Consider the following 12,923-nt stretch of genomic DNA (forward strand, 5'->3'; position numbering starts at 1 on the left):
AAATACACTGTCTTGACTTTTAGGGCCATTTGTCAGAGAAGTGATGTCATGGTAACAAAATGTAGATTGCCTTCAGATTTCCGGTGGGGTTATCAAAACAACTATGGAGCCATCTCAGCTGAAGACTGAGGTACTGACCTCAATAAATTACCTGTTCTAGCAGGGACTTTTGTTGCTTTCCATTCTGTTCAGTATTTTCCCATCCTCACTGGCTCCATCAGCTTTGTGAAGTTTTCCTCCAGCATGTTCATGTCCAGCAGTCAGATCCAGAGCCTACCGATAACATTATGAAAGGCCTTAAATGTTAACAGTAGGATGCAGTCTTTTGAAGCATTTGTTTATTTGTAGGATGTAGTCTTTTGAAGCATCTGTTTGTGAGCTGGCAGTGGATGTTTTTGCTGAGCTCATCAAATACTTGGAAGTCATTACCATATTTCAAATAGGATGTACAAACTCTGCAAATAAGAGCTCTCAAGAATTTTAGAACTTTTGAAGGAATTCTAGAAACTTCAGCTAGAAGATCCTACAGTTTTCCATTGTGTTCAGCCTTTTAACAGTATCAGGGGGTGCCTGCAATTATGTTGGGCATATACATTGTGTCCTGCTGAATTTTGACACAGAAGGCTTAAAGCAGATACTTATGTAATTGCAGTTCATTGAGTGCTTTTTGGTGCCTGACTTGGACTGAAAACAATATTCTGCCACTTGGAACATGCCTAGTCTGCCAAATGGGAGACTTTGATGCCAAACAGACCTCTTCATTTTGTAGTCAATATTTTGCTGTGATTCTTGACATAGCTGTTGATACCAATTTCATGATTTTTCAGTAAGCACTGTAGGCAGAACACTGATCTCTGTATACATATTACTGAATTTTAATATAACAGGGATGCCTGTCATTAATTAGTTAGCATAGATATTGGAGAACTAAAAAGGCAATTATGCTATTTTATTGCTTTAAAATATAAAAGGCAATAAAATGGCAACAATACTTCTGCTGTGGTATACTGTTTTCAGAAATACCAACACCACTGTACAAGAATTGGAAGTTCCTGTACTTAATCTAACAACATGTGTGTTTGAAGATAACTCCATTCAACACATTTCTGATCTTACAGGTGTCACAGTAATTTATATTAAGAAATGAAAAAACTTTATAAATGCATTTCTGCAAAAATGTACTCAGAATCAACTTTATTTACAGCTCAGACCTTTTTTTTGCTAAAAATGCATAGTCATTACATATACAGTAGTCAGCATCCAAAAGTGTACAAAGAGTAAATTTTCAAACCCTCCCAAGAGAACCAAACAAAATTCACACTTTTTGTTCATTGCATGCACGGACCCTTAAATGTGATACCTCTTACTAAAGCGTGCTTGAATCTCTAGCAGACAGAATTGACTTGCTATAAAACTGTTTCTCCATACTATTAACCCCCAGCTACAACCACAAATCCTAAGGCGTTCACATAAAATAGCGAAGTCCTACTTCAGAATCCTCTATGTTCTGCGTATGGCCCAGGAAGCAATTACCCTGAAAGCATAAGTCTGCTGGTGGTGTTTCCTTACAGGGAACTTTAAGCAAAAGCCTGCTTCCTTTGTCTTGGTCATTAACTTATTACTGAATTCAGTGGAATGAAGCAGCATCTGTTTAAGCAAGTTGTGAAAATAATTTGACTTTATTCCACACCCAGCTACAAGACATGAAACGTCTTGAATGGAGGTCTGTGTCTTTCAGTGCATGTGACACTTCCTCAGCATCTTGTGTCTCATCTGAGGAGAAGAGGGTGAAGTCTCAGCTGTAACTTGGGTGTTGGTTGTGTAGCCCTGACTTACAGGTGTCTAACAGAAGCTAGGAATATACTCAGATAGGGTGAATTTCTAATGGTAGAGACTTTGACTTAATGAACCACTCAAACCCTTTGATGTCTTTGTTGCCTTTTTTTTTTTTTTTTCTTGTCTCCACTACTGCTGCCAGTTAGAAAAGCTCTTAAAAACATTGTCCTCTACTCAGTGGTGCTGTTTATATCAGTCCTTCCAGGAGAAGGGCAGAGTGGGTTAGGATGATTAGTCAGAGCTCCACGGCAAAGGAAGAGTACACGTATGTGATAAGAAGATCCAAGTTCAGTTTTCACTCAAGAACAGGATTGGCTCCATGTTGTTGGTTTTGGGGAATGGGAGGGGAAAAGAGAAAGTTGTTTGTCTGATCAATATAATTTATGTTCTCAAGTGATTACATGTGTTTATTTAAAAGATTCATTTATTTAAGGTCTTTTTACTCTGATAAGAAGTAGCTTGAAGTAGGTTGAAATTCCCAATGGCAATTGAGACATAATCATAGTCTTACAGACACTGATGGGAAATCTTGCTCCATTGGTAACTGGAATACAGTCCATGGCTAAATGAACAATGAGGCCTCATGTCAGCATTAAAATGCCCCTCAGTACAGGTCACCAGCGAGAATTTCTAAAGAGAAGAATACTTAACTCATGTAAGTTTTCTCTTTACTCCTAACCCTTAAGCATTTAGTCAGCCTGTTTACTACTGCTTAGGTCTTGATTGCCCCTCGCCTGAAGCCAGTGGAAATTTTGCCATCAGCTCCAAAGGACACAGGATGTGAACCTCCTAGGAGTGTGGCAATGACAAGGGTTTGTCCCAAGAGTTCATGATCTAGAAACGTTCATATTCCTTTCCCTGTGAGATGAGGAGCTACAAAAAATAAAACATTCTCTCTGCCGGAGTTCAGTAATATTTCTTCTTAGCACCTAGGAGGGTCTTTGCATTTTTAAGTGCTTTACAAACATTAGCTAGTCTTCAGAGCAACCCTGCGAGGTAGGTAAGGTATATTGTCCCCATCTTACAGATGTGGAAACTGAGACACAGAGGGTCAAATTCAACCCTGGTACAATTCCAGTGTTTTACATGAATTAAATTCATTCAAAATGAACACAGCTTAAACAACTTGCCCTAGATTACAGAACAGGTAGTTGCAAAGCAGAGATAAGAACCCAGGAGTGCCTGACTCCTTAGCTTGTTACTGGCCACCTGGTCATTTTTACTCTCATAGGCAATGAAAAACAGTATAATCTGGGCAATTACTACAGGTATGATTTGCTTCTGTAAGGCATGTGGATGGTAATCAACTGAGTTAAGTGCAATAATACTTTATGAGTGTGCTGCCTCAGAGAGTTTACTTGGTCATGAAGTAAAACTTTCATACTGTCATTTTCTGCAGGTGCACTGTTGACAAAAACCCAACATAGTAGCTGGATTCAGCAAATAAATAATAAGCACAACACTTGGACAACTAGCAAAACTATCATTTTAGCAAAAAACAATGTGTTTCCACTTTTAACTGCTAAATTTCTACAAGTGCAGCATGCAGATGAAACCTTTCCCTTTGTTTCCAGACTGCAGACTCCAGTCTTGCTAACGAAGCAGCTCAGAGCTGCATAGATATCCTGAATAGTGATGTTCAAATGAATACACTGCAGAAGAAGAAATAGTGTTATCACCACAGAACATGGGATAATTACTACAGACCAGGTATATCAATCTTACTTGAAGATGAGCTTGAAGCTTACCAGTTATTTGGAAATGCCCAGAAGCTAAGCTTATTGAATGTATGCCAATGCATAGAATGCAGTTCTAGGCACATGCTGACTGCAAGGGGGGGGATGTCTGTGCCACCAACACTCTGGGAACTGGCCCCAGTTCGTTCAACATTGGCACAGGTATGTCAGTCTGAAGGTCAGTGTTGGCCAAAGATGGAAAGACACACAGGCGTTTTCAGGCCACCCCCTTGTGCTCCAGTCCTCACCTCACCCCCCATCCCCACATGGATTCTACCACAGAAGGCCTGAAAAGCCTTTATGGTTTTAAAGGTGAGCTGTGGAGTCAGCAGTGTAGACCTTATGGCAGGTACCCAGGCAATAAAAACATTACGACAGGTACTTATGCAAAAAAAGTTTGTTTTCCGGGATGTCCTTACGCATCTAGTCTGCAGGCTAGACCTCCTGCCTAAGCTCTGGACATGCTTATGGATGTTCAGCCATGTGTGCTTTCACACCAAAAAGAGATCCCGCTCCCTTACAAGCCACACAAATGCTGGCATTCACTTCTACACGAGCAAATTCAAGCACTATAATTATAGATATCTTGTTCCACTTTTAACCTCTTTAAGTCAGTTTTGTTCTGTCCATATTTATGGAGACTGGCTATTGGACATGGCAAATAAAGCAATTATCTACATACATGTCCTTCACTGAATAAACACAGACACTCAGGTAGCATTTCCCTAGATATTCTCCACACTTACTGTAACTTTTTAATCTGTAGCCATATTTTAAACAGACAAACGAACAAACATACAGTAATTAGAACTCTTAAAATCTACTCACATCTCCCTGTACCCATTCACTCCCTATTCATACAGCCTGCTTACAGTGGCTCAGAGAGCAGTACTTGCCACCAGCACTTACAAATAATTCCACTAAGTGCTCAGGCTCATACACATGCCTCAACATTTTGCCAACAGAGACTTTTAAATGAAGCAATATTCTTAATACCAGAGCCAGGTACCAAATCTGCAGTGTGACTGGAGCTCACAGGCAACTCTGACAACAGCAGTAAGATTCCAGTAAAATTGCAGTTGGTTGCGATCCAACCTTTATACTGTTATCTGTCGTTGAGATATATATAGACGACCCTGTGTGGCCTAACTGCAAATATCAAATGTATTTTTACAAGTTAGCAACAGCTTTTTTTGACATTGCCTCTTGAGATGTCCTCTACATTGTGACTGACAAGCACAAATATAATTCATTATACAGTATGCTTTAAAAGCCTTTTTTTACATTTGGCTTTTACTGTTGCTTGTTTCTGAGCTGTCTTCTAGTGCTGAGATTTGCTGTCCCCGGTCTTTTTGATTTCTTTCTTAGTTTTTAATTGCTGGTTGGACATGCTAGTGGCATCTCCCAGGCAAACCCTTTCTACATAATTAGTTTTGAAACTTGGATGAGTCATTGGGCTCTAACTACTATGCCTCTATTATTTTAACTTGAATACAGCACATCTCAAAGATTTTGGCCTCTTTTTGCAGTGGTAGAAATTCATAGGATGACATCGTTGCAGGTCTTGATCCATTTGCTTTCTTTGTGAGCTTCCAGGGTTTTTTCACAATATAAAGCGCATTTCAAAGCATAACAGTGTTGTGAACCAGCCTCCTCTCCCAGTGGTACGGATCATTTTCTGCTTTATTGGCAGCTGAATAAAGCAATGCCATGTTTATGACAAAATTTAATGAAAATATGTAAAATTAAAAATACTTCATGTAGTTTTCATTTCCTTTTAATGCAGGTTGGTGAATGAAAACAGAACAGACAGCCACACAGGGCCGCGCTGGTTTTTATGGCCCCTCAGTGATAACTCAAGAGGCCACAGTTTGGAAACTGCTATTTCAGAAAAATTCTAGCCAATCTCTTTGTAAGACCACGTGTGACCCTACCACAAATTATATACTAGCAGAATTATGGCTGGCAAAGCATACGTATTTTTGTTAGGCCATTCTCATCATTCACTGAGAATCTAAAAGATCCAAACCATTATAGTTAAAATGGGTTAAGATAAAAGATAAAATGAAGTGGGTGTCATTTTCTTTTAGCTTATGCACTTTCATAGGGAAATTTTCACAAAGCTGACATTGGTACAGGACATATCAGTTATTGGTTTCTGTGATGATTCTGACCCATATTAAAGATTTGACCTCATAATCCCTAGCTATAGTCCTTCCTATATTCCCGTTATAAACAAAGGGGGCTTTGTCTTACAGAAGACTATGGGATTGGACTCAAAACATTTCCTTGGGGTTCAGATGCCATGTCCATGAAAGTGGGAAAGACCCAAGCAGAAATGAATTTCCACAATAGGGCCGAAGAGGCTGAGTTAAAGAGCCACTACACTATTGTGCGGTATGACACCAGCGTTTCCTAAGGAAGTACCACCCTTCTTTGTGAAAATGGGGTATACAAGCAGTTTCTCACCTGAACTTCAAGTTGTAACCCCCTTGTGTAATATTATTGCATACTTGTTACTTGTTCTGCCAGACAAAATCAAAATCCATTTAAAATCTGCACATAGTTTACAAAAATGTCTCTTTATATAGAGAGTAAGTTCAACCTATAGTTAGCCATTTGTCGCGTGAGAAGGATAATACCTGGGTTGCTGTGAAAAGATACTGCTTTGGAAAATAGCTCATAATTCTTGTCTTTGAACTCCCCCGAAGCTTCTGAAAGAGGACTTCAGAACACCCAGCTGCAGCCACAACTAATCAAAATAGGAAAAAGTGGGGAACCATGAGAAAGTGCCAGTGTCCAGTACTTGTAGAGCCAGATTTTAGGTCCCGAAACTGAGATGCAGCAGTACCATATTCTGCAACTAATTTTAGGATGGTAAATCTGACAGAGTACTCTAATTAAAGAGCAGAAGAAACCAGTTCCATGTAATTCTTTAAAAGATCCAGAATGAGATCTCATGCATCAGTTACTCTCTTTACATCCACAGAACTCCCACTGAGCTTGGCAGGGGCTTATAGAAAGTCTGGCATCTGACTTTGACTCTAAAGGGCTGATTTGGGGGTGAATTACCAGGGAAGATAAAGGGGCCCCTTAGCAACCCCCTTAACACAGCAGATGTTCCTGACGTGCTGGGGGAAGAGCCATGCCATTATGCAGTGCCCTTCTTCTCCCCCCACCCCTGTTCCAAACTAGTCTGACCCCTTTCTGGTTCACTTATTTTACATATCCCTCTATTTTATTTTAGTATCCGAGTGGCTACACCAACCACTCGCTGTCTGTCTAATTAAAGTGTCTCCATGAACTGGTAATTCTGTAATAATTCACAGCTGTTTTTCCTCTCTCTGTTAAATCTATTGTTCCCTGGCTGCAAAGGCTGCAAGACCTTAGAAACTATAGATAGCTATCGATTTGTTTGCATTTAAAATCCAGTATGTGGCTGCAAAGGCCTGTTACAGTATCACAGAGGAAGATAAATGTCAGTGCATAAACTGCTAGGAAATTTCACACAGGAGTTGATTAAAAGTCTATGAGTAATCATTGCACAAGTGTCTTCAGGTGTATATATATATACACGTATATATTAGCTAATGAATATATAGCTAGATATATACATATATATGTATATACAGAGCTAGTTTAGACCTAATTGTTATGAAATTAGTAAGTGGCATTCGCAGTTCATGCATTCTTCCTAGTAGCAGAGCCATATTTTTTTCAGCTTATGCTCTAAGCAGCAACATACCAGTAAGTGTTTGCTTGCTTCCCCTGGTAACCTAGTAGTTTAAAGAGCACGAGCAGTTCCGCCATGGTCATTTTTTCTGGCAACCCTCTGTGAAAGGGACCTGGCTCCTCCACAGGTGCGTTTCCCCCGGGTTTCACAGCATCTTCAGGACACGGCGGGGCCGGTCTGAGGGTCGCCAGTCTGAAGGTCATCGGCCCGAGGGTCTCCAGCCCAAGGGTCACTGGTATGGTGGTCGCTGTCCTAAGGGTCGCTGGCCCAGCTAGTCCTGCTTGCAGAGGTCTGCGACGTTGAGGAACCTCCTGACAACCACGGCCAGGCAGAGCGTCAGGAGCAGCATATACCCCACGGTGCCCAAGTAGGTGGGGGCGGCCGGGGCTGCCTTGAGGAACTCGGCTAGCCCGTCCTCCACGTAGCGCACCTGGTCGTAGATGCTGAGGAAGGTGAAGATGTGGAAAAGCTGGTGGCTGTGCCCCACGATGTCGAAGAGCCCTGGCTGGATCCGCTCGGGGATTTTGCTGACGTTGAAGAAGGCGGCCACCAGCAGCCAGCAGTAGCGCCGGTAGAAGTAGACGAAGAGCGTGGGGTTGCGGGTGCGGAGGTCAAAGAGGAGGCTCTCCAGCATGATGGGGCAGGCCATGCTCAGCGGCATGGCGAAGACGAAGGTGCGCACGGCGAAGGGGTAGGCGCAGCAGGCGGCGCGGCTGCGGCAGCAGGCGGCCGTGCAGCCCACGGCCAGCGCCAGGGCCACGGGCAGCACCAGGGCGCGGTAGGCCGCGATGGGCAGGCTGCAGTCCAGCTGCCAGCCCAGCCGCTGCTGCACGTAGCGGCTCATGGCGCCGGCGTCCAGCAGGCTCAGCCCCGGCAGCAGGTAGTAGGAGTAGGCCACGGTGCTGGCAAAGCCGTAGTAGCTGATGGAGGCGTAGTCCAGGTAGAAGAAGGCGGCCCGGAGGCGCGGGGAGAGGCAGCTGAAGAGGTGGGCCGTGCAGCTCATGGCGAAGGTGAGCAGCACCCCCGAGGCGTAGCACCAGAGGGGCAGCAGGGCCGGGTGGTGGAAGGGCACGTCCCCGGCGCCCCGCAGCAGCAGCAGCCGCCCGAAGCGGCTGAGGAAGAGCAGCAGCGGGATGAAGTGGGTCCAGAAGTTGAGGGTCTCGTTGGTGGGCTGCAGCACCGAGGCCAGGCACTCCTGCGCCGAGCAGTGCAGCCGCCGGTAGCCCGAGAGGATGAAGCACTCCACGAAGTCCTCGGGCACCTCGTCCCACCGCAGCAGGGCGGCCGGGCGAGGAGGCGGCACCGCCTCCTCCTTCTCCCCCTCGCCCGCCGGCATGCTGCAGGGCCCGGGCCCCCCGGCCGCCCCCGGCCCGCCGCTGCCGCCGCCGCCCGCCGCCGCGCCCCGCCGCCGCCGCCGCCGCCCGGGCGCGGTAGAGCCGCTGCTCCCGCAGCCGCCGGCGGAGGAGCCGCGGTGGCTCTGCGCTTCGCCGCCGCCGCCGCCCCCGGCAGCATCACTCATTGCAGCAGGGGCAGTGGCGGCACCGCCGCGGCTCCTCCCGCCCCGCCGTCCGGCATCGCGGTAACTGGAAACCGGCGGCGCATCCAGCGCTCCCGGGGAGCGGGGAGAGACGCCCCCGCCGCCCCGGGTAGGGTTTCCCGGGGAGGGAGGCGCCGGACACCCGAGCCGCCCTTAATGATTGATGCGGCCGCAGCGGCGGGGCGGGGGGGGGAGCCGGGCCCGGGAGAGCCCCGCCGTCGCCGCCGCCGCCCCGGCCGAGCCTCCCCGCGGCGAGGTGTGGGGCCGGGGCCGGGGCCGGGCCCGGGCCCGGGCAGCGCAGACCCCTCAGGGCCCCTCTCCGTCGGCAGCTCTCCCGCGGGCAGGAACCGCTGGCACGCGGACACGCGAGCAGACCCACGCCGCCCGGTACGGGGCCCTTCCCACGGGGGCGTTCCGGTGTAAAAAGCACAAAGGGGGCATCGGCCCCGGCTGTCCGCGGGGCTGCGGGTGCTGCCGCCCGGCCCTGCGCCGCGGCTGCGCCGGCGCGGGTGCCGAAAGCCGGGCAGAAGCCCCGAGAGAGGCGGCGGTGGCCCCGCGGGGCCGGGAGATCCCCAGCAGGCGGGACAGACCTGGGAAATGCCCCCCCGAGAGGGGACATCTGGCAGCTGGGTGGACTTCTGCCGTGTGTGCTTCACAGTGAGGCCGCCCGAGACCTGGTTTCTTTGGCGACATTGCCTCGTGCAATGAATGCGAAGGTTCTTTTAGGCGAAACGTTCCCGGCCAGGCTGCGAAGGGTGTCTGTCACACTGACGCACCGGGCACCCACCTTATCTCCGCGCTCCGAGCGGGGCGGCGGGGAGGGAGACTCAGGAACGGGCTGACAGTAGCTGCTCTGCGTTGATCCTTAGCCAAATCCTACATTTACCGGCGGTGCGGTTATGCAAGCAGCACAGTTACATAACTGGAATATAAAAATACAGGGAAAAGCACCGTACGGGTGTTACTGTACCTTAACGCGTCTGAAGTAAAGAGAAGGCAGTGCGGAAAGGTAAGTAACTGTTGCAGGCACAGGTAGGAGCCAGAGTGAGGGATTGCTCTCTGCTCTTTCAATGTTTTTCCTTTTTTTTTTTTTTTTGGTTTTCAGATGGTCTTAAACATCTGATAGCTCTAGGTTTTCAAATGTATGCATTACACGGTGATATTCAGATATATGCGTATGGTCATATAGTATAAATGGAGGTCCAGTGTTATTAGAATATCCTGCCCAAAGATTTTTATAAAAATCTTCTATTCAATAGTGAATCATGACAGTATGAAAAATCCTCTGAACAAGGAGGTAATCAGAAATAGGTTTTTAAAAACTGGCACAAAAAAGTAGTGAAAATGTGATGCTGAAAGTGATTTTCAATGCATTTTTCATTACAGCAAAAATATTGATTTTATGGAACTGTCAAAAGTAGGGCAGACTGGTGACACTGCTTATAATCTTTATAAAAATTACACAGGAGTCCTGCTAGGAAAATAAACACAACTGAACAGTGCTGAAAAGCCAAGGGGGGAGTAAAATACTAAATTAAGAGACTCGTGTTTTTAGATAACGGGCCTAATGTGCTCTGATGTCCATGTGTTTTCAAGGGGGTGCCTGGCAGTGTGCAGGGGCATACCAACCTGACGCTCCTCGAGGAATGATTGACGGAGGGCTCTGCATAACCCACCTGTGGTGAGCCTCAGCTGCACCAGGAGCAAGCAGGGCCCTACTCGCCGTGGGATCTGCAGTGTGTGATTTAGGGAGAGAAAAGGCTCTTTGGAATTAATGAAAACAGCTCAGCCTCTGGTAGAGGTCAGGCTTCTCATGGGGCTGCCCTGTACTAGAGAGGCTGCCCTGTTAGCTAGAAGTTACCTCCTCCCCTGCTCTGCTCCCACCACACCACACACGCAGCCGCTCCCGGTCGGGCTCTGGTGATAGTTTCTCCCAGTCCCTGAGTGATACTTTAATTTACGGTGGTGAGTGCCATTGCAGGCCTTAGGGAAGAGGACCAAAGTGACCATGATCTTCAGCCTCCCTCATCAAGGTTAGATAAGGAGAGCTGGTTGACTGGGAGCAATCTGGTTTTTGACCTGCGCTAAAGAGCCTGTTGGAAAGCCACCAGCAGCTGTTGCAACAGATGGTGTCTAAAGAACAACAGCATCCACCGCTGATTGGGAACTGCTGGCCTTGCAGCGGCAGCAGGGCTTGTTCGACCTGTTCTGACTTTCCTACAACCTCCAGACTTTCAGGGCTGTGGGAGGTGTTAAGCCCTCATGCCCCAGGGAGTACCAGGGTATCGCCTGGCTTCCTGCGAGAGACACCCCCCGGGTTTGTGGTTTTACGGGGGGCAGCCCAGGCTGGGAGGAGCAGCTGGGGTTTGCCTGTGCTTCAAGACTGACACAGTTCCGCCAGCCACTGGACTGTCTGGGTATGGGTGAAGATACGCACTAACGCTGCAGAGAAGATAAATGCCTGGAAATGTCTCCCTACTATTGATGTCTTCCTGTAATATTTAAGATGTGTTGAAATAATATTTAGGAGGATGGGGGCTTTTTGCAGAGCCCAGAATCACTTGAGAGACTTGTACATACCGGCTCCTCTGGAGGAAGCACAGGCCCCTGTGGTGGCTATCTAGTTTTGTTAGCTTTGTCCCTGGTGGGTTTACCTGTTAACACTGTGCTGCAGATAAATACAAGCAGTGTAAAATAAATATAAATTTTCTTTTCTCTGCCTCTGGGCGGGGATCCGGCTTTGGCTTGTCCCGAGTGCTCTGCTGATGTGATACACGCATAACCTGGGTCTCCTTGTCTGGCCAGAAAGTGCCAGGGAGATCTCAGGGCTTCTAAAGATCACAGTTCACATAATTGCCAAGTGACAGCAATGTAGCTTTAGCAGCCACGTTAATGAAACTCATTACTAATGATCTGGTTCTTTTGCTTTTTTCCAAGGCTGCCTCCTGACAGGGGAGGATGGTCTCTGAAGACAGATTGGGCTTTCATAAAGACAACTGCATACATCTTACGTTCAGTTAATTATTCTGTTCCCAAGCCAGCTGTGGAGTAGTGTACTGGGAACCTTACAATTTAAAGCACTTACAACCTCAAAATAGCCGCTTATTCATATGTAGTCCATCAAGATTAGTATTACATGACTATTATGTGGTAGGCCAGGGAAAATCAGGGCATTTGGAGGTCACATAGAGGAGTCCACATAATGTAGTGCATGAAGAGGCCTCTGCATTTCTCTAACCAGAGTTTATATTTAGAAGGGCATGGTCAGCATATACCAGGGTTTCTTCTAGCATGTGTAGAATTTTCTGCAGGCTTTCTCTCCAAATAGGCTTTGAGAAGACACTTAAAACACTGATGAAGGTACTGCCTAATGAGGTAAGGAATGGAAGATAATGTTAATCAGTGCTGGCTGAAGAGTCATAGAAAAAGATGTGCTAAAATACCAAATGTGAGTTTGTTTCTATATTATACTTCTGTTTTATTCATTGTTGAAGTCCTTTCACAAGGTATCATTTTGTCTGAAATGTCAAAAGCCCTATAAGATATTCTGAATTACTTCAACCCTCCCCAGTGAAATTATGCCTTTTGGTTAGAAAAAAAAGCTAATTTCATCTTTTGCGCTCTAACATACTTGGCACACTAGGGAAGAGGTCGTACTTAGCCCTCCTATTATCCATTGCCTTTCTGAGTGAGTAAAGAAATTAACTTAAATCTACCACTAGAGAGAAAGTCCTCTTATGAACAAGCAATGGCGGTGTTCGGAAGATTTAAGATGCTTTTGAAGATATATCTTCAGCCTCAACCCACTCACGCTGGTGAACGTCAATCTTAAGAGCTCTTGCTTGACATAATCCTTTACCATACAACTCTGTCTCCCTCTTTCATTTCTTTTTCCTTTCTGTATTTTCATCTTCAAGACAGATTTTACCAATTTCTTTCTTCATAAGACATTTTATCTGAGTAAAAACATTTAACCTGTTTGTTTGCTCTGGATTTTTATCCTTCTTCACTAAAATCTCTTTAGTAAATCTGATTCTGTTCTGACATCTTCCGTGGAACCTCACTGATCATGAGTGAGGGT

At 46.3% G+C, this 12,923-nt stretch overlaps 1 protein-coding gene across 1 annotated transcript; it reads right to left on the reverse strand.

Moving 5' to 3' along the window:
* Window positions 1–1,177: 1,177 nt before the first annotated feature.
* PAQR9 (progestin and adipoQ receptor family member 9) lies at window positions 1,178–9,480 on the reverse strand. Its single transcript, XM_052804037.1, has one exon. It carries the CDS (start codon window positions 8,822–8,824, stop codon window positions 7,577–7,579), a length of 1,248 nt encoding a protein of 415 aa, XP_052659997.1. The 5' UTR covers window positions 8,825–9,480; the 3' UTR covers window positions 1,178–7,576.
* Between the last annotated feature and the right edge of the window lie 3,443 nt (window positions 9,481–12,923).

Source organism: Harpia harpyja, chromosome 12 (assembly GCF_026419915.1).
Source record: "Harpia harpyja isolate bHarHar1 chromosome 12, bHarHar1 primary haplotype, whole genome shotgun sequence".
Taxonomy (NCBI): domain Eukaryota; kingdom Metazoa; phylum Chordata; class Aves; order Accipitriformes; family Accipitridae; genus Harpia; species Harpia harpyja.

Bases quoted from the DNA above. Each gene is read 5' to 3' on its own strand.
- PAQR9 (XM_052804037.1), bottom strand. From the start codon at position 8,824: ATGAGTGATGCTGCCGGGGGCGGCGGCGGCGGCGAAGCGCAGAGCCAC.